Source organism: Chionomys nivalis, chromosome 12 (assembly GCF_950005125.1).
Source record: "Chionomys nivalis chromosome 12, mChiNiv1.1, whole genome shotgun sequence".
NCBI classification, from domain to species: Eukaryota; Metazoa; Chordata; class Mammalia; order Rodentia; family Cricetidae; genus Chionomys; species Chionomys nivalis.
This window is the reverse complement of record NC_080097.1, coordinates 55,775,870-55,797,463: the sequence shown is the minus strand read 5'-3', so window position 1 is coordinate 55,797,463 and position 21,594 is coordinate 55,775,870. Positions and strand designations below refer to the sequence as shown.

The 21,594-nt window shown below is 47.4% G+C and overlaps 1 protein-coding gene across 2 annotated transcripts; it reads right to left on the bottom strand.

Annotated features, from left to right (window-relative positions):
- Positions 1–7,090: 7,090 nt before the first annotated feature.
- Positions 7,091–18,217, bottom strand: Gjb6 (gap junction protein beta 6). Of its 2 annotated transcripts, none has more exons than XM_057786134.1 (3): positions 17,640–18,217; positions 14,984–15,147; positions 7,091–8,562 (listed from the first exon to the last, which is right to left on the bottom strand). In XM_057786134.1, exon 3 carries the CDS (start codon positions 8,545–8,547, stop codon positions 7,771–7,773), a length of 777 nt encoding a protein of 258 aa, XP_057642117.1. In that variant the 5' UTR covers positions 8,548–8,562; positions 14,984–15,147; positions 17,640–18,217; the 3' UTR covers positions 7,091–7,770. The 2 variants fall into 2 exon arrangements, with proteins under 2 accessions (XP_057642117.1, XP_057642118.1); XM_057786135.1 differs by lacking the exon at positions 17,640–18,217 and adding an exon at positions 17,261–17,284.
- Positions 18,218–21,594: the final 3,377 nt, after the last annotated feature.

The window sequence follows — 21,594 nt, the reverse complement described above, 5'->3', positions numbered from 1 at the left end:
TTAAGACAGCCCGAAAAGGTCTTGGCCAATCCTCCTCTGTTTGTCAATCAGCATTCACCTAGTACTCCTAGAGGGTGGGAGAAACCATGGTGACTGTGCTGCTGGCAGACGGAAGTTGTTTACTGGTCTTGGAGTCTATGGTAAGGAAGCTAATGAGCCTTCTTCCTTGCTCAATAGGCAGTCACAAAGTTGGGAGCGAAAGCATTGGTATTCCAGGCGCAGATCGGTCCAACACGTGTTTATGGCTGCTCATTCTGTGAAGAGCATGTTGGGGGACAAAGAGGAGGGCCCTCAAGTAGCAGGGAGAGCCCCAGAATGCGCACATAGCCTAGGAACAGCCTGGAAGGAAGGATGGGGAGGTAGGAGCCGGCCCTCCTATGGCGGAGGAAAAGCCTCCACAGTGCAGACTTTGAACTGGTCCAGAGGACAGGCTGAGAAGGGGGCAGGCAGGCAGGACATTCCAAGGACAGAAAGAGTTTTTGCAACGCCCAGAGGCAAGAGTAAGTGGCTTCTGGAGGCAGCAGACAGCAGAAGTTGGAGCACAGTGACTGTGGGGAGTTGAATGAGAGATCAGAGAGCATTGTGCTGAGGACAGGGAGGCAGGAAAGTCAGCGATCCAAAACACCCGTGGGTGAAGACAAAGGCACTAACCCCCCACAAACTCCTAATGAACTAATTAGAAATAGTCTCAGAAAAGCCTTCTGCTTCTAGTGACACGACCAGGCTCCCGTGAGATACAGCAGTTTTAGATATTACTGCTGAACCAGTTACTCCAGAAAAGCTCCCAGCCCAGCAGTCTAAGGCCAGAGGATCTGGGTGAAACCGTCCCGGGTGCTCTCTGCACCCTGAGTGTGCCAGGGAAGCTGATGCACAAGCTTGGACTTTCATCCCAGTTGGAACCCAGGCCTCTCTGCTCCACGTTCCCGGGTCAGTCTGGACTACGGGTGGGCTTGGTGAGAGCTGGGATCTCCACCATGGTGCTGGTGGAGACCACAGGACGAGCTGGAACTCTAGTTTCATCTCAGCAGCAGCACGGAGTCCCCAACCACCTTGGTTGTCCGTGGAGGCTAAGTGCAAACAAAGTACCCTGTCCCTCCAACTGACAGTGTGGAGGAGCCCCCTGTCCTTGCCTTCCAGAGTGATCTCGGAGAACGCTGGCTAAAATAACTCCAAATGCCTTTGGGACGCTCTTGTCATACTACGATCCAAAAGTTTTCAACATAAATTGGGAAAAAAAAAATCAATAAGGCCTGCATTCAATTTCTAGCACTCCTGTAAAAAGTCAAGCAATCCCAGGGCTGGGGAGGCGGAGACAGGTACATCTTTGGGGCTTACTGAGTAGTCAGTGAGCTCCAGGTTCAGTGAGAGACTCTGTAAAAATTAAGGGTGCACGCGCACACTCACATCACACACGCACCAAAGAATTGAAACAACTGGAATGCAAATGCTTCAGTGAGCAATTACAAACATCCTTGGAGCAGGTGAAGAAACCCTCCCCCAAAGAAATGGGCAAAGCAACTCATTGGTGGAGGGCGGGCCCCACGTGTTTGGTATGGTCCATTCAATTCCCAGCAGCAGTTGGGAAGCTCAGCGGAGGACCGTGAAGTGCTCGAATGAAAAGTTAGAGGACTGGGAGAGTAGAAAGTCTTCCACCTGAAAGGAGGGAGAATGCGGACTGGGAAAAAGAGCTCCAGGCACCTTCTTTACCGTAAGCCATGCCCCGGTGTTTTTGTGTCAGAAGCAGGACTGCAAAAGTTCAAGGAAAAATTATTTGCTGAAACCTATTGCAATAGGCTTAAGTTCAGAGCCATGAGGCAAAAGTTAAGCAGAATAAACCCAAAGAAATTATGCTAAGACATCATAATTAAACTTACCAAACTAAAGATCAAGAATAAAGAATCTTGAACAAACCAGGAGGGAAGCCACCTCATGGGGGCGGGGACGGGGACGGGGCAGGCAAATAGGGTTTCCTGTAAGAGGTGACAGGGTCACAAGCAGTGGCACTGTTTCCAACTCAACATACAATTCCGGGCGGTGGTGGCGCACGCCTTTAATCCCAGCACTTGGGAGGCAGAGGCAGGCGGATCTCTGTGAGTTCGAGACCAGCCTGGTCTACAAGAGCTAGTTCCAGGACAGGCTCCAAAACCACAGAGAAACCCTGTCTCGAAAAACCAAAAAAAAAAAAAAAAAAAAACATACAATTCCTTTCTTAGGAAAAATGTCTTCGGGTGCCAGACAAGGTGGTGCACGTTTGGAATTAGGAGGTAGAGGCAGAAACACGTTTGAGTGTTTGAGTGTAGCCTGGACTATGTCCGGAAACCCTATCTAAAAACCAAAACCCTTTATGAATGAAGAGGTAGTGGAGACATATCAGAGGAAGTTTGTCATTAGCAAAGATGTCCTGAAAGAAGGTAAAGCAGGCCTGGGAGCGGAGCGCACACCTGTAATCTGAGCACCTCAGAGACTGGAGTGGGAGTACCCAGTTTGAGGCCAGTCTGGGCCGTACAACAAGATCCGGTTCAGCTTGGTCCACATAGTGAGGCCCTATCCTAAAAACAGCAAATAATGACCAAATGACATTCTCCACACAGGAAGGGAACGACAAAAGAAGTCTTCAAACACGGAAGCAAATGAACGGAGAAACGTGAAGGGCTCTCCTCGTGGTTTTAAAATTATGTTTGGTAGTGGAAACCAAACGAATAATGCCTTCTGACGTGGCTCTAAACGTGGAAGAGAGAAAAGAGGAATTGTCAGTGGGGAGGAGGACAGGAACGTGGTGGGAAGCGGTGCCTCTGTGTGTCACCCAGGCTGCTAAGATGCTGACACCGTTCACGTATATGACGGGGCGTGTGGAGTAACTTACAAAGTGACTCAGAGATACACACAAAAGCACTAGATAAATCAAAATGGGAGTCTGAAAGCACATAAGCAGACTGCAGGAAGGCACAGATTGAAAAAAAAAATAAAGACTGATGTAACAAAAGAAAAAAAATGTCAGGCTTCAGCCTTAAATATCAACCATGTTATTGGGTATAACTGGTCTAAGTCTGTTAATTAAAGATGGATTGACGGATGCACTTTAAAATGTCCCAGTAGCATGCTATCTATAAGACATGACTCCCACTTAGTGATGCAGGCGAGCTGAAAGTGAAGGGCAGAAAGGTCAGATTGTACAAACATTAAAAAAATGGTAGTACCAGCCGTGCTAATAAAGAACAAGGAAAATTCCCAGAGGAAGAGAGGGGTGTCGGAATGGAGCAAGAGTACCCACAAAGAAGACTCCTCAATGTGTGCACAGGGGATATAACTGAACACTATGGGATGTAAAGACTGCCCTGAGAAACAATTGTAACAGCTCTCAGGAGCAGAGAATGGTCATTTTATGGCTTGCTTTCCTGTTTTATAAAAGATCCATAATAAGATAAAAATGAAATGAGGTGTCTGGGTTTCCCTCAGGGCTATCCAGAGAGAGGGAAAAGCAGGTGGGCCACGTAGAAGAAGGTTAGCCAGCTGTAGGTCACACGTCAGGTGGGCTCTGTTTTTCTTCTGCTTTGAGACTGGGACACACTTAGCCCAGGGTGGCTTTGTACTGCGGCGTAGCTGAGGACGACCTGGAACCGATCTTCTCACCTCAGTCTGTCTCTCCAGACCTGTGAGCAGCTCCGCACTTTGCAGACAGACCAGGGACCTGGTGCGAATCTTCCTCTCTGCTCATTTCCACTGTGACCCTGGGCAAAGCTGCTGAACTTTTTACCCTGTCGGGCAAATACCAGATGCAGAATCTATAATCATCTGATACTGCAGAGGAAGAATGTCAGGTGAGGGAAGGGAGGTTCTGAGCAGTCCCTTGGTGGGAAGAGAGAGACAGGAGGAAAAGTTAATAGAAGAGAGAGGCATAGTTGCCCGTGGGCCAGCGTGCCAGAATTCAGAAAAAGGTTGAAGGGTTTTAGTAGACCAGCTGAGAAGCCCTTAGAGTTGGTGTTCAGATTGGCTTTGGTTCGGTGGAGGGCATGGGTGCAGATTCAATGCCGAGGAATAGGTCGAGGAAGAGGAACGATGCTCTCCCCTCAGAACAGTGGCAAAGGTGGGGGGGGGGGAGGAAGGTACAATGGCTGGAGGGGAGGGACTCTAAGGACACGGACAAGCAGAGAGGAAGGTGTTGACTGGTAGGGAGGGCTGTTTCCATCTCTGGGTTCTTGGGGACCATGTGCAAACATATCTTTGATATTCCACTGCCCTGACAGGTGTGCCCTTAGAAGTGCACACTCCAGGACAGCTGCGGGACCAGACAGCAGGTCTGTTTTTGATACTTGGTGGAAGCTGAGCACTAAACAGAACGGCAGCTGCGCTGCTCACATTCCCCAGCAATGCAGCGGTTCCAGGTTCTCCACTTCCTCTCTAGCACCTGTGGTTTTGATTTGCTATGTTGACACAGGCGACCTAAGAGATGTCAGATGATGTCTTGTCATAGCTGTGACACATCAATGAAGGAAAATATGGGGTACGTATGTTTATCGTATATGTGTAGTAGAATATTATCAGCCTTAAAAGGGAAGCAACCCTAGCTTATGCTACAACATGAACAAATCTGAAGAATGTTATATTCAGTGAAACAAAAGGACATGTGCCATGAAATCCCACTTCTATGAGGTGGCTAAAATAGTCTTATAGGATGAGGGCTGTATCCAAGGCTGGGGTGAGACCTGAGGAAACTATAGTTTAATGGTTATGAAGGTTCAGTGATCATAGACATTTAGTTCTACTAGAGATTTATGGCACATTGTGTGCCTACAGTTAACAAGGTGATGTTATAGCCAGGCAGTGGTGGCACATGCTTCTAATTCCATACTTGGGAGACAGAGGCAGGTGGATCTTTGAGTTTGAGGATAGCCTGGTCTACAGCATGAGTTCCAGGACAGCCAGGACTACACAGTGTGATTGGACGTCTCTTTTTTGCCTTCTTGTTCCCAAATACCCTATGGTGGCTTCCCAAATAATTGACTTGGAGGCTTAATAATACTTATAAATACTTGGTTGATAGCTCAGGCTTGTTACTAGCTAACTCTTACTTTTAAAATAACCCATTTCTATTAATCTCTGTATTGCCAAGTGGCATGTCTTGCTTCCTGGCTGGCTGGCGTCTCTCGACTCTGCCCTTCTCTTTCCCATCATATTTAGTTTAGCTGCCCTGCCTATACTTCCTGCCCGGCTACTGGCCAATCAGTGTTTTATTAAACCAATTCAGGTGACAAATTTTTTACAGTGTACAAGAGGATTAGTTTACCGCAACACAGAGAAATCCTGTCTCAAACAAAACAAAACAAAACACCCCCCTCAAACCAAAAGCAACAAACAAACAACAAAACAAAACAAGGTGATATTGTGCCCTTCTGCATTTGTGCAGATGGTGGACCTCATGTTTGTTTTTTAAATTTCTCTCTCTCTCTTTGCACAAAAATAAAGGCACACCAGGAAATCTGTGGAAGACTAGATCATGTATTACCTTGAATCGGTGATGGAATCTTAAGTTATTTACAGAGTTCAAAGGACACCAAAGTAGACACATTAAATATATGCAGATCTATGCATATCAATTATACCTCAAAGCTGGGGAGAAGGGGAGGAAGAGGAGGGAAGGAGGGAGGACCAGACTGTCGTGTGGGAGAAAGGTGGTCTCAAGAGCAAGGTGGGAAGCCCTTCTTCCACGCAGACTGGGATTGTGCCCAAGGCTGTAGTGCCTGTCCCTGAAAAACCCCTCTTCCATTCAAAAGAAAGGAATACCAGAGGGGAATCAGGACGTATACAAGCTCACTAGATCTTATTCACAATGATGGGATGGTGGTGTTGTTTTGAAAGATTGGTTCTTGTTTTCTATATCAGCACTAACTAGTTTATGGATGGAATACGTCTAGGATCTATTTTACCCCATGAGGAATCCGAGAATTAGTCCTTTGTTCTTCTAGAGAGAGGCTCCAAAACAGGTCTTTTAGGAATTGGAGTGTCGTGTCAAGCCCTCCTATGCTTGTTTTGTCATTGACTAGGTGACCTCCAGTCAATGCCATTAGTCATTTGGGATGGTGACATGTTGAGCAGCGTGCTAACGAGCCCTTGCCAGAGAGGTTGTGCTCATATTTCATTATTCTCCAGAGCGACCAGTCTGCCCTGACTCACCCACACCCACTGGGAGGCCTGTGTGTCCAATCTGGAAATCCCTGGGAGAAAGACATTTCCCCATCCCTGGGTGTGAGGTTCCGGTGCCCAGTCACTGAGGACCAAAGGGCTCGGGTGACCAGTCCTACAAGGTCAGCTTCCTCTGAGGCTGCCACAGGCTGGGTGCGGTTGGAGAGCACTGCACATGGGTAGCTGGTGGGTGATGGTGAGGTGGCAGGAACTGTGGGAGGAGCCTATCAGAAGGCACTTAGGTCACGGGAGCACGCCCTCAGAAGGGATGGATTCGGGTCTTCTGGGAACCCCTAGAGGAGGTTGCGTTAAGCTTATCACAACCTGACACACCCCTGACTCACAGGCCTGCTTTCTGCCTTGTGTGTGATCCTCCCTCTCACACCCACTCCCCCCATGAAGCTATCCTCCATGTTCTGATGGCCAAGAAGACTTTTACGAGTGCTCAGCAGATGCTAGAACCCTCCAACCTCCATGTCACCCAGTTTCTGGCATTTTGTTACAATATCACAAAATGGAACAAGATATTTGTATAGGACTTCCCTCCCCCACTTCTCTTTATAAGTTTTATGACACGAGGGTCTTAATATATAGCCCAGGCTAGCCAAAAACTTACTCACTATGTAGCCAATGCTGACCTTTTCTTGCCTCCTAAGTGCTAGGATTACAGTACCACCAAGGCTGAACTGACCATGAAGACATTTCCCAATTCCTACAATTAGTTCCTCTCTCCAAGCTGAGGGTGCTAACAGACAAGCATGCCTCTTGGAATCCAGGTACCTACACCCATAGCTACTGGTACCTCCTCAGCAAAAACCCATCACCTCTAGTGATGATGGGGGGGGGCTGGAGGGAACAGAAACTCACAGTGTACACAGGCTTAAGCGACAAGGTCAAGCTTTATTGGGGTGATCACATTCATGCTTGCACTGTTCACCATAGGTAGAGAAGGCCAGTTAGAAAATTGTCCCGTTTTCTTCAATTCCATCTGTATTTGGCAAGCAGCAACACATACTGTCCAATGAACCCACCCCACCTTAAGGACACTCTAGTTCATAAAATTGTCCCCGGACAGTGTGAAACAGCATAGATGCATGCTAGACCCTTTACAGGTTCAAACTTTAGAAACTTGGGGTGCACTTGTAAAGCTAACTTTGCGTATTTTTTTTTCAGGTAAGGAAGGCCAGTCATAAAAAAATACTTTATATAAGTTCAAAGGTCAGAACTAAAATATTCAACCCTATAAAAATATCTTACTGATGAAACTATTAATTTCTAGATAAATCATTCTCTATGACAAGTTATATAAATTCTCAGGAAATATCCACTAAGTCAGACGTCCGCATAGGACTTGTCAAGGTGACTTCAAGGTTCATTTGTCACCAGGGTTTTGTTTTCAGAGACGGACCACAGTTTCGACTTAGGTGGTGTGTGAATAGTTCAGGTGTTCTACAAAAATTGAACTCGAGAATCTATTTGCTACGAGTCTTTATAGACAAACTCTCGCCCTAGAGGGAGTGGTCAGATTGCTGTTGTCTACAGACAGGACATATGTTCTGTCAGGGCTCACCTACACTTGCCTTGAAATGCTTAACTCGGGAAACTTGTGATTGCGTTTTGACCACTGTCTGAGATGAGCTCATTTATTTCATTCTGCTTGCTCTCTTTCAGGGCGTGGTTTCTCTGCGCCTGCATTCTCTTGGATCTCCTGAAACACAGCTTGAGCAGCAGGTAGCACAACTCGGCCACGTTGAGCAGCATGCAAATCACAGATGCGGAAATCATAAAAACAGTAAACACCGTTTTCTCGGTTGGTCTCGAAATGAAGCAGTCTACAAGATTGGGGCAGGGCTCAATGCCGCATTTCAGTACCCAGGGCAGGTGGTAGCCATTGTAGAGGAAGTAGAACACATACATGAAGGCGGCTTCAAAGATGATGCGGAAGAAGATGCTGCTGGTGTATGTCCACCAGAGCGAGCCCTCGATGCGCACCTTCTGCCGTTTGATGTCCTCCAGATCTTTAAACTCATTCCTCTTCTCTCCGCGTTTGAACTTCCGGGCGGTTTCGTGTCTGTAGTAGGCCACATGCATGGCCACCAGCAGCGCTGGGGTAGACACGAAGATCAGCTGCAGAGCCCAGAGCCGGATGTGGGACACCGGGAAGAAGTGGTCGTAACACACATTCTTGCACCCTGGCTGCAGAGTGTTGCACACAAAGTCCTCCTGCTCATCACCCCACACTTCCTGGGCAGCCACCACGAGGATCATGACTCGGAAAATGAAGATGACCGTGATCCACACCTTCCCTATGCTGGTGGAGTGCTTGTTCACGCCGCCGATGACTGTGTGCAGGGCCCCCCAGTCCATGGCGCAGGTCTACTCCTAAACAGACGAAAAGGAGCAAAGCGAGTTAGCGGAAGGCACCTCTGAATTAACCGATGAGTACCACAGTGAGTTACAAGGCCGTGCGAATCTGGGCAGGTCTCAGCTGCCTAGCTGGTCAACCACTATGTGTTTTTCTGACAAGGTACGCTCATTATGAAGATGTTCTCTCGTTTCTGATCACAAGTAACCAATAGTGTGCCAACTTCTTTATTCCCTTTTTGAGGGCAACACCGACCCGACAACTTCCTTACTAGGTGAAGAGGTTCAATAAATGAGCATCACAGTAAACAGGTACTTGATTTCACTTCTCGTCTAAGAATTGTGCCTTTCACATGCCATGTAAGTCATCTGAGTTCATTTGGACACAGGATGTATATTAGGTGACTGTTTGTTAATCCAAGAACACAGGTAAACAAACTCATGCCCAAGTTCCCTTTCTTCCCTATGCAAATGCACACATTCTATCACTGTGGTTTGACTGCAGGACTCAGAACTTCTGCCATAGCTTTTAGATCAAGCAGTTTATCCAACCGCAAAAGAACTGCAAGAATCACTCGTTATGATAAACGGCATACTCTGGTTTACTTAGCAGACTAAGAAGAAGCCATGCTGCAGTTGACCTTATGCAGTGTATATTTATTTCTAGCTTGAATAAACCATCTGCTGCAATCATGTGCTCTCAGGAAGGCTAATACCTTCCCCAAAAGAGAATCACAAGGTTTGACACAAGTTGTTTCCTTGTTCTCTGATGGAAGCAGGCCATGTGTTGGCTGTTGCTCAAAAATACAGGTCCCCTTGCACCAGGGGCCACTGAAGCCCAGGGCTTTCCTCCCTTCTAAAAGACTGATTTGACATCTTGAGAGAAAAAGATCTTCTTTCCTCTAAAGCAGGGGTTCTCAATCTTCCTAACACTGCAACCTTTTAACACAGTTCCTCATGTCGTGGTGCCCCCCCCCACAACTATGAAAGTATTTTATTGCTAGTTCGTAACTATAATTTTGCTACTGTTATGAATCATAATGTAAGTCTCTGTGATGATGTGGGATACCTCTCTGAATGCTGTGAATATGTTTTATTACCTTTGGTTAATAAAGAAGCTGCTTTGGCCTATGGTAGGGTAGAATATAGCTAATCAAGAAATCCAAACAGAGTTAGAGAGAGAAAGAAGGTGGAGTTGAGGGAGATGCAAGCAGCTGCTGGAGAAGCAAGATATAAGGTAACAAGCCGTGAGCCTCATGGCAAAATATAGAATAACAGAAATGGGTTAATTTAAGTTGAAAGAGCTAGTTAATAATAAGCCTGAGCTAATGGGACAAAAGTTTGTAATTAATGTAAGTTTCTGTGTGATTACTTGGGACTGGCCTGCTGGGAAATGAAAGCGCAACCTCCACGTACATTTGTGTTTTCTGATGATCTTAGGCGATCCCTGTGAAAGGGTCATTCAAACCCCAAGGGATCGAAACTCACAGGCTAAGAACCATTGTTCTATGACAACTTGTACTCTAATTCACACAGCTGTTTCTTATGTCACATCACCAAGAAGAAAGAATTGGTTGGTATGCTCTTTCTTTTCAAGGTGTAGATGTGTGGGGGGATAATGAATGACAGACACTGAAAACCTTTAGAAACAAAGATAGGCAATTTTTCATCCACTTGGAGGGGATGAGGGAGTCACCAAAACCTTTTTGTTGCTGGTCTCAGGAGACATTCTCTTGGAAGTGGGTGAGGAACACTGTCCAGCTTCCCCCTAAGTTAATCATAGTCAACACCCAATCTACCCTGGTACACAGCCCACCCTCAGCATTGCTGGCTACTCCTCACACTGCCCACCATGCCCCATGGGATGTGTTGGGTTTGACTAATTTTAGAGTCTATGTTTTTCTCAGAAAGCCATCAGGTTTGGGCTCACAAAGTAGCTGCCACATCCATCTGACCCTTGGGTGCTGATTTCTGCTCCTACTGGGTCAGACAATGGAGGCTGAGGTGCACACTGTTGGGGATAGAAATGCACATGGCAGTAAGCTAGAAATTTCTGTGTTTTGGTTCTAAGGATTTGCCCCCTTGCCATGGCCAGTACATCAGCATGCTCACAGTTCCAAAGGTTGATCATCTGCTCTGACTACAAGGCTATCACAGAACAGCTGGATTCTTAGAGCCACACTGAACCTGAGCTTGCTGACTTCCAGTATTTGCAAAAGTAGAGGAATGAGGCTTCTCAAAAAATGTGTTCATTGTTACAGGGGCAGGTGAGAGTGGGAACCTAAGGTCACAGAGAGATGGGAACAATTTAGATCAAAGGTTAATGGAGAGGCCCAAATCTGTAAAAAAACCAAAAAACAAAAACAAAGAAAACCAAACAACAACAACAACAACAACAAAACCAAAATGGGAATACAGAAGTAAAACATCCACAACATGAAAAGGAGAGAGAGATACTGTGCTCAGTGTACAAAAAAGAAGTGGTACTCTCTTTGATGATATGGTTGTGGTTAGCATTTGTTGTTGTTGTTTCTGCTTTTGAGACAGAGTCTCATGTAGCCCAGGCCGGCTTAGGGCTCCCATTCTCTTTCCTTTACCTCCTGAGCTGGGATTACAGGCATGCATGCCTCTCTCCAGACGGTATAATTTTAATTGACAACCAATAAAAAGTATCTATCTATCTATCTATCTATCTATCTATCTATCTATCTATCTATCTATCTATCTATCTATCTATCATGCTAGAGATGGAACTCCAGAACTTTGTGTGTGCTAGTGAGTGCTCTACTAACTGAACTATATCCTAGAGCCTCCAGAAAAGATCTAAAATGACACTCTTTCATTACTTTGTAACAGTTGGACAGTGATTACCATGGCAATAGCATGGCTAGCATCTTAGCTACAACTAGTGTTTATAGGCATCTCATAATATCAGCAACATAGTTGCATCTTCATAGTTCCTTTACTAAATACATCATAACTTTGTCGTTAAGCGCTCTGATGAGCGGGACGGGACTTTAGTGTCTTTTGTCTTACTGTGGAAAAGTGAGTTAGGATACAAGCACTGAGGGTACAGGCTCCCTGAAGACAGGCTCACTTCATGGTTCTGGGAAGACCTGGCATTCTGGGGTACCTGTGGGAGTCTAAGTAGGTGGTTGAGTCTTGAATGAGGATCTTTTATTTCACAAGGGGAGCAGCTAAGAGGCCCGAGGCAAACTAGTTTGAGGGCATGAACTGTGGGGCACCTGGCAACAGTCTTGGCAATTGTAGCAGAAAGATTCACACCTTGTGCTGATCTGGAACTTAGAAGCTGGGTTGGGTATTTGGCCTTAACAGAAAGCTAGGAGTCTGAAAAATTGAAACAGGTGCTCAGTAAAGCTATGGTTCTCAGTCCTGGAGACGTTTAGTCAGAGGCACGCTGAGAGTCAACAGGAAGAGATGGATTGCTGGGAAGCCATGGTCTGAAGCTCCACAACTTAAGAGTAATTATTAAAGTGTTCTCTCTTATTTTCCATGTATCCCATGCCCCAAAGAGACTTTCATTCTCCACCATAAGTCTCTGTGTGGTTAAAAAAACTTAATCTTAAATAAAATGAATTATGAAAATTACGTTTTAGTTCTTCCGGAAAGACGCTCTCTTACATTTCCCTAACTGTTGCTGCTATTCCTGGAGGAATGCCAACACGTGCCCTGTGAGGAGGCAGGAGCGTGTAAGTCTGTTCCGCAGACCGCACATACTTTGGCACAGCTGTTCCCCATGAGATACTGTTCATTTTAAAATGTTCTCTTGTTAACCAATTAACACAACACTCTGCAATCAGCTCAACAGCTTGTCCCATGGATGAGGTCTATCAGATAAGAGCTTTCCCTCTCCCCCAATGCTGCGAAGTCCATCGGGTCTGAGTGGCCCTGAGGGCTGCTCTCTCTGCAAGCTCTCTGCCACGTCCCTTCTCACTGCTCACCTGACTTGTAGAAAGCAAACAGATCGGGGTACCAAGGACCACAGAGTGTGGGTGATGCCGAGGGGCTGGGGTCACAGAGGCGGTGGAGAGATCGTGCTTTCTCCCTAAGAATTGGGGTCCCACACCCCAAGAATCAGGACAGATGGAGACAATATGATGGTTTTACTGTTTGTTTCCACCCCACCCCCTCCCCGGGCCTCTGAATTAGGTCCTCTAAAAACTTTCTTTCTACCCACCTACCGCATCTGAATAGAAGACAATCAATTTTCAATACACTTGACTTACTCTAATACTAAAAACCAAGAATTTAGCTGTGTGTGGTAGTGTGTGTCTCTAACCTAGCACATGGGAAACTGGATAGACGGTTTGGAAGGTCTGGGCCAACCTGGGGTGCAAGACCCTGTCTCAAACAAATACTCCAGACAAGGACTACAAAGGAAAAATGACTTCAATAATGTGTCTGAAGTTTTAGGGAATGACTCTTACCCTTCCCGTGACCCTTTCGTACAGTTCCTCAGGTTGTGGTGACCCTCAACCATAAGTTCTTTTTGTTGCTACTTCATAGCTGTAATTTTGCTGCTATTATGAATCATAGTGTAAATATCTTTGTTTTCCAAGGGTCTTAGGTGACCTCCGTGAAAGGGTCGTTCCACCCCCATAAGGGATCAAAACCCACAGGTTGAGAACCACTGCTTTAAAGGAAGACAGCAACACAAGATGTCTAAGTCACTCAGGAAAACAAGGTTAAACTCAAATGCTGGCATCTTTAGCCTACTGTCACTCAAGACAACTGGGCAAAAAGCAAGTCACCCGGTTCAAGGGGTCTTGCTGAAAAGCAATAAAGAAGAGATGATTGAGAAAGAGGGCTTCTACTCTCTGTAGTTCACGCTGGCTTTAAGTGACTACACCATGGACATGGGGTGAGCTTGGGTTAGCCCTTTCCGTAAGTGAAATGACTCTTGCAGTTTCTTTGTCTAGACCACACCATTACTGAGGGTGTCTTCCACACTAGGGTATCTGTCCTAGATAGCATTTTCCATGGGCCAAAAGTAATAAAGTGGAGGTCACCTTACAAGTATTAGGAGCCATTCCAGGGTGATGGGCAGTTTGGGGGGATCTCTGTGCCCTAAACTTCCGCAACATGACTTCAGTTCCTGGAAAAGTCTGGCTGCTTCCAGGAGACTCTTCCCAACCCTAGGAGCTTCACGAGGGGTGGAGGTGATGGGCCACTGAGATTAAAGGATTGTCCTTCTGGCCTGCCTTATCAGTAGGCAGGCCGCTCAGCCAATGGGATGCAGACTGGCGACAAAGGCCTAGAAGGTTCCTGCACTCTGTTGTCTGTCGGAACCCATGACCTGGAGGCATCTTTCTTAAAGACTTTGGTTGGAGAAGTGGAAGTACCCACCACCTGAAAAGAGGTTACTAACTCACAAATAATTTCTCAAAGTACTGCCGCCACCAGAAAATCCTTTGCTATGTGCAGTGAACAAAACCTCACTTTTATGCCGCGCTTCAAGGGGCCTGAGACGATGGGAGGAGGCTTTTTGGTGAAAATCAAGTTATTAACTCTTGCTTTGTTTACCACAGACATTTGTTTAATCTGACAGCTTCCTGGCTTGCCTATAAGGAACAAATAAATAGATATGCTTAGCTCCACAGACGTCACCTTATAAGAATGTGGTTGCATTTTGGCTTAAGAAGACAAATCACATCTATTTCTGTGATGCATTTGATAACAGGGCAAAACTCTATACTAATTCTTGATATTATAATTCCAGTCTTAAATAGTTAACTCTAAAAACACAGCAGTGAGCCCACCTTTGGGGCACACTATTATGAAGCGCATTTGTCTTTTCCCTTTGCATTTCAGATAAGCTAGGTCTACTTTTGTTCCAGCAGCAATGAAATTTTGTGATCATTTTTACAATTTTGAGGCAGGTCTTGCTAGGTGTCTCTGACTGCCCTTGTACTCCTCGGGTGATGTTAGAGTCATTAACAACCCTCCTGTCTCAGCTTCTTGAGGGCTGAGATGGACAGGTGTGTGTCATAATAACTGCTTTGGAAGCTTTTGGCATTTGAAGGTTGAGGCCAGTTTTATGAGAGTTGAGGAGAACACATCAGGCAGAGGAGCTCTCAGTGCGAGCAGCTGCTGGGCGGAGGGAATGGGGAAAAGGAGAGAAAGCCCTTTGAGTTACGTCAGCGTGTTCAGCAAAGGAAGGTGAGAAACTTTTCTTAGGAATTTAATCATGCTGGCTCAATAATGCCGTTTTAGCTCCGCGGAAGACAGAACCCAAACCAAACTCCTCGGCACACAGAAAGAGCTTTCTTTTTCTAGATCCATTTACAGTACACTTTGGGGGGAAAAAATCACTCGATGATTATAGATCCAAGAGGAAAGCACATTCCTTACGAGGCCCATGTGAGGTCTGTAGAATTGAGGGCACAGAGGAAACTAGGTCCAAGCAAAACACCCAAACCTGAGTCTTGTTCCCAAGGAATCCGCGTGTGTCCAGCTCAGATCCAAGGTGCAATCCCTCTGCAAGGACTTCTAGTTCTCGCTGCAGCTCCTCTGGAGGTCAGCAGGGCAGTGACGATGGCACTATGAGGCTGCCCTGTTTATGGATGGCAGTGGGAATGCCACCTGTTGAATGGGAAACATCATTATTAACATTTTCTTTCAAGTTCTGTGCAAGTGCGCTGGATGAACTTCGTGGGCAGTTTGCCTCGATCCCGTTACAGGGTGAATTTGGGTACTATCAGTGTTTTCTTCCACTCTGACAAACGCACTCTCCAGCGCAGGCTGATTTCCCTGTAGTCATGATAACAATGGTGATGATGGCAATGATACTCTTATCCCAGCCCTCAGACCCAATTTTCAAGTATGTAAAGAGCGGCAAAGAGTTTGAGAAGCTGGGTACAGCCAAAGCCCCATTCTGAGTTACAAACAAATCTCAAAAGAAGTCTCCCGAAATCTCAGGTGACCCAAGAGACAACCTGATAGTCAAGTTTGAAATTTAATGATGCAAACCGTCAGGAGCTGTGATTTCAAAACAGTGGCCAGTGATGGCAACAGGTTAGGATTCACATACCTGGTCAGCCTCAGCTCAATACCATAGGATTTATATACCTGGTCAGCCTCAGCTCTATACCATAGGATTCACATACCTGGTGAACCTCAGCTCAATACCATAGGATTTATATACCTGGTCAGCCTCAGTTCAATATCATAGGATTCATATACTGGTCAGCCTCAGCTCAATACCATAGGATTCATATACCTGGTCAGCCTCAGCTCAATACCATAGGACTCACATACCTGGTCAGCCTCAGCTCAATACCAAGGAAACTCTTGCTATGCCTTTAAATGCAAGAATGGACAATCTACAAAATTTTGTTTCTTGTTCCACTTGAGTTACAAAAAATAATTCCCATTAAGTTCAGCATCTCTTTTACAGGCCCTCTTAGCTGTTGCCTGTCCCAAGCAACGCTCTCGCCTCTCCAGACATTTCATTTAGATTCAGTTACAATTAAATAAATGACTCTGAGGAGGGGAGCACGAGGCTTCGGGGGCCCAGTTCCGCTCTCCCAGATCAAGCAACAGCTCCTGAAAATTCTAGCTAGGACACCGTAAGATTATGCACTAATGGGCTAAAAGAAACTTGGGTCAAAAACAACTTTCCCACAATTGTGTTCCACTTAGCCAATACACCCAAACCCATAGTCTCTGGACTTTTTAGACTGAGTCAGAACTGCGTGGTGAGGATGTGCAAGTCAGAATTTTCTTTCTATCGATGAAATTGTTAAAAGGCCATACCCAGCTCTTTTCCTTCTCTTACAGTGAAAAGGAAAAAACAAATAAGAACAAAGTCACAACGGGAATTTACCAGTGACCCAGGTTGGTGGGTCAATCTTCTGGGTCTCAGTATCTGTGGTGAGGTGAATGGGAACCCCTCACACCCCAGTGCTGTGGCAGGTTAGCACCTAGCCGGCTCACCCCATCACCACCTCCCTTCCTTGGCTCTGTTCAGACAACACCCCCAAAGACTCTGCTGGATCCAAAGAGCTGACAAAGCTCTCCACAGGGGCAGCTCTGAGCAGTATCCTGCACTCCCAAGGAACTGCATCAGGACAGGACGTTTTCTTCTAGAACACTGCTTAGATTCTGCTAGAACTGGGGCAAAGAAAGCAGCAAGTCTACTTGAAGGAAAACAAGGCCGCAGGCACAAACTGACTGAAGTTGCTTGGTTGGGGTTCCCTTACCTCTGCCGTAAGTCCATAGCCCTCCCAGTGTCCACAGCTGTACGAAGGCCACACTTTCTGAGACCCGAGGCCCCGTCCCCAGGAAGAGAAGGGAGCCCAAGTCTGCAACAACCAGGCTAACACCTGGGACTAGGCTCCTTCACCCGACAAGGAAGTACTTACTACCTGTGTCTGAACTTTTTAATCAGACGTGTCACCAATTACTTTTAATTACTATTGTGCACACTACTGTCATCTTCGTTTCATAAGTTCTCGAGTCTTAATCATGCCACCTGAAAGGGCACTTCTCTCCAAAACTTATCCATTGCGCCAAGTCTCAGGGATGGACCGAACTTAAAGACCATTCTTTTGCTCTGCCGTTCTGCTCCCCAAATCCAAGTCGGACAGGTCGATGACCTCCAAATCAAAGACAGCCCCGAACCAAAATAGGAAATAGGGAAAGGGACTCAGTCCCGACTCTGGTCACTTTACACAACTTGATGTATTTCTCAAACCTGTTGTGCAAGTCAGAGGGGCACGGTGCGTGCAGAAGTCAAACCAGTTGATCCCAGTTTCTGGAGCAGCGCGCGCGCGGGAGGGGGGTAGGGGTGGGATGGGGGGGAGGGGACGGCGGGGGTGACAACCATCTCGCAGCGGTTCTAGCCCATGGGGGGCGAGCAAAGGTCCGGGATGCCGATTGGAGGCAGATAAGGATGCGGGCAGCCCGGGTGCGGGCACCCACCGCACCACCGAGACTCTGCCTGTGGCCACCGGGCCACCTGCGGACAGTTGCTACTCCCGCGCCCCACAGGGGCAAATATGGCGAGGAAGGGGATAGGCCACTTCCTTCACCTATTCGGGCTTCTCGGAGGAAATTCTCCCACTCGCGCTTACCTGCTCGGTGGGATCCGGCTCCCGGCTTGCAGCGGTGCCCACAGCTCCAGCCCAGCGCGCAGGTCGGATCGGGCGCCCACGGTTCGCAGCGGGAACCGAATCGGGGACTGTGCGGGTGGAGCCCCGGTTCCCACCTGCAGCTTCTTTTAACCGCGCCCCACCCCGCCTCTGCCTGACGCCGCACGGGAGGACTGCGGGAGAGGAGCGCGGGCACGCGATGCACTGCGCCTGACGAGGTGCACACCGCCCTCCCTCCGGGCCGGGGGCGAGGGGCGGGTCACCTTTTGTGGAGCAGGGCGCAGAGGGGCCGTCCCTGTGGGGCTAGGGGAGTAGGGCGGGTCCGTCTAAGAGGCCGGTAGATTAGAGGACTCAGATGAGACCCTTCTCTGGGGTCAGTGACCACAGCAAGTGCCCCCTAGGAAAGGTACCAGCCTAAGCACCAGGTGCAAGATGGTCTTCTCTTGGGTTGGGGACACAAGGCATGTCCCTTCTCGTGGTTGTGGGTGGAGCGTGGACCGCGATGGGCAAGCTCAACCAGGTCCCGACAAGGGCAGGGAAGAGTTGCCCGCTGAAGTCTTGCTGGGACTGGACACTGGAGGCTCCAGTAATGAGGTTAGGGCTGCCCAAAGCGCCAAGGGAACAGGCTTTGGGTGAGTGGGCCCAGCGCCAGCAGCGAGTCTCTTCTGGTGGTAGCGGTGTTAGGGAGGCAGCTGCCGTATTTTCATCTCCTTTTCTGGACCCTTTGGGCACCCTCTCCTCCAGTGCAGCCCGGGGTTCTTTATTCATTAATGACCACTTAGGAGTCACAGTGTTGTTTTTATTAGTTACCGAATCCTTTAAAGTCTTCTCCAGGGAAGTGAAGGGGCTTTCCCTCTGGTTCGGTGTCACTGAGAGACCCCACTGTGTCTGCAGTCACAGACAGGGCAGGGAAAGGTGAGGGCAAGCACAGAGGGTGGTGTGGGGCTATCATACTAGAAATGCTGGAAGACATTTAGGGATCGGGTTTCACGGAACTTGCCTTATCCTACACCAGATAAGAGATGTGTGACTTGATCATTGCACAAATTTGGTTGGTATTTATGCTGTCCCCACCTTAGCTATATTCTACTTGTTGGGTCATATTCTTTCCCCAAACAAGAATTAATAGTTTTTCCTAAAATGTCTCTCCCAGGTCATGGAAGTTGAGCCAACACTTTATGAAAACTCACCTTCTAAAATACAAGATTCTCAGACTTGGGCCCGAATCATGCAAATTTATAGCACTTTGGTGGTCCCTCGAATGGCCTCGAACCCAGGGATGGCGTTAGAAATGGGACGGCTGTAGGCTGCCCTGTTCCTCCCCGCCTCCCTGCACAGCCTGGACGCTGTGCAGTTTTAGTTCCTTCTCCACCCCACTGGAAGCAGGTATTCCAGCAGCTCAACTGGGGCTGCAGGCAAACAAGTACCGTCCCTCCCCAAAAGACTGTCAACCTCTTTGGAGATCACAACATTTAAGTTTTAAGTTCTTCTTTCTCCTTTCTTCATTCCTACAATAACAGGCACTTTGCACACAGTAGGCCTGGGTCTACAAGTATTTGTGCATTGCTTGGCAGAACTGAACCAACACAGCAGAAAACAACTTTTACCAGGGCAGACTAGAGGAAGATGCTCCAGGACCACACAGGACAGAAGTCAGACAAAAGAGCGTGAGGTCTGCCTTATTGCACAGGTGTCCAAAGAGGAGCCCTCGCAACCAGAAAATTACCTCATTACCTCTTCCTCCTCCTCCCCCTCCTCCTCCTCCTTTCTCTCTTCCTCCTCCTCCTTCTTCCTCTCTTCCTCCTCCTCCTTCTTCCTCTCTTCCTCCTCCTCCTCCTTCTTCCTCTCTTCCTCCTCCTCCTTCTCCTCCTCTTCCTCCTCCTCCTTTTCTTCTTTTGTTCAGATCATCTATGCCGGCCCAGAGGCCTTTGATCTTGCCCTGTATTTCTTAGCAGTTACCTTTATTGTTCAATCTTCACTTCTCATCAGGGAGGCTTGTTACGGCAGAAATTCATGTAGGCCACCTGAGCTCATTGATTTGATGAGCTTCTATTAGGAAACTGAAAAGTCAGTCAATTAAACATGTGGTAAGGACACAAAGATGCCCAGAGTGGGGACGGATCATGTGGATTTGTGTGTCAGACATGAAAACTTTCGGGAGACAGATACAATGTGACTACCATCTCAAAGCATCGTACCACCCTGAGAAAGGTTCTTGTAGACTTGGTTGTAACTGGGGACCTGAATTAATTTGATTACTCTCTTTCCTTGCATTGCAATGGTGATCTCTAAGGCCCCAACATTAATGGGTACAAGACGCACGAGGCATGGTTCTGCAATATGAGATGAGAAGAGGTGAGCATGAGAGGCTCTTTTGAACATTTCTCCCCTAAGTGCCCTCTTGTCCCTCCGTCTGGAAGCGGCCCATGTGCTCAGGGATGGAGTCCTGTCCCATTGCTCAGACTTCCACAGTCCAGTCTGGAAACACAGAACCAGACTGTTTCCACTGGCATCATTCTCCGTGCCTGGAGGAGAGGAAAATATGTGTTCTTTGAAATAAAGCTAACTTTTGTCTCTCCATTCAGCAAAAGGACCATGTTGTATTTAGTAGACCGTCCCTCATTGGGGTTTGTCTGATTCTGTCTGCAGGACTGTGTGGGGGTTAAATACTTCGAGAGGATGCCCATGGAAAGAAAGAGTTACTTTCACCACTTCGTATCAAAGGCACAGAACTGCAATGAACTGGCCCCTTATTGCTAGTGCCCATCTCAGTCAAGTGGCGTCTGTCAGGGGTTGCCCTGCAAGGTCACCCTTCCCCTCTTCCACAGAGTACTGCCCTGATGACCTACCTAAGGTGTGGGGATCATCTGTTAGTGTTTGCAGACATTTGCCAGCTCTCCTGATCACGTCTGTATATCAGCATGCACTCGCGGGTATTCATTCTGCTCTGTGGGTTCCAACCCCGTGCTATCTTCATTATTTTGATGTTTGGATTGTTTCCATCTGCCTCCGGCTTCCCCTTTGCTGTGCACCCTTAACTGTGTGTTTATGTGCATGCTCACGCAGCTTTCTGTCTGTCACTACAAGATGCTGCAGGCTGGGCCGGGTGGTGGTGGCGCACACCTTTAATCCCAGCACTTGGGAGGCAGAGGCAGGGGGATCTTTGTGAGTTTGTGGCTGTGGGGGTCAGCCATGATAAGCTAAGTCTGGGCAGGCCACCCAAAGGAAGTTCTTTACTTCCAACCATTATTACCTGCCAGAGTAGAACTTGGCCCTCCATAAATATAATAAGAGCCCTAGTCTCAGTTTACCCTGAAGCAGGAAAGAACCACAAGCTGAGATTACCTGACCCCACCCAAGAGCAGACCATTCAATGGAAATGCCTGACATTCCAAGCACTGTCGATAGAAACACCTGCCAGCGCACACATTCACCAGGACACCCCTAGACAAATGTCAGCCAATCAGGAGTCTTGAACCTCAGAGACCCCCTCACTCCCACCTTTACTATTATAAAAACCCAATTCTAACTGAGCTCGGGGCTCTCTGGTTATTCCAATACATTGGACGTGCAGAGAGACCGAGTTTGCAAACTTGATTAAAATAAAAGCTCTTTGCTTTTACATATGGGACTTGGCTTCCTTGTTGGCTTGCGGGGATTGCGCGGATTTGGGAATAACAGTGGCTAGTCTGGTCTACAAGAGCTAGCTCCAGGACAGGCTCCAAAGCATCAGAGAAACCCTGTCTCAAAAAACCAAAAGGAAAGAAAAAAGATGCTGCAGGCTCCCCTTAGATACTCCTGGCTCCAGTCCTGGAGTCAGCCATTGCCCTAAGGAGCTGTGCCCCTTTACTGGAGTTCCACCAGACGATGCATGCTTGCTTAGTCACTGCTGGTCTTCCTGCTCTGCTGGGATATTCTGCTGACGCATCCTCTACTC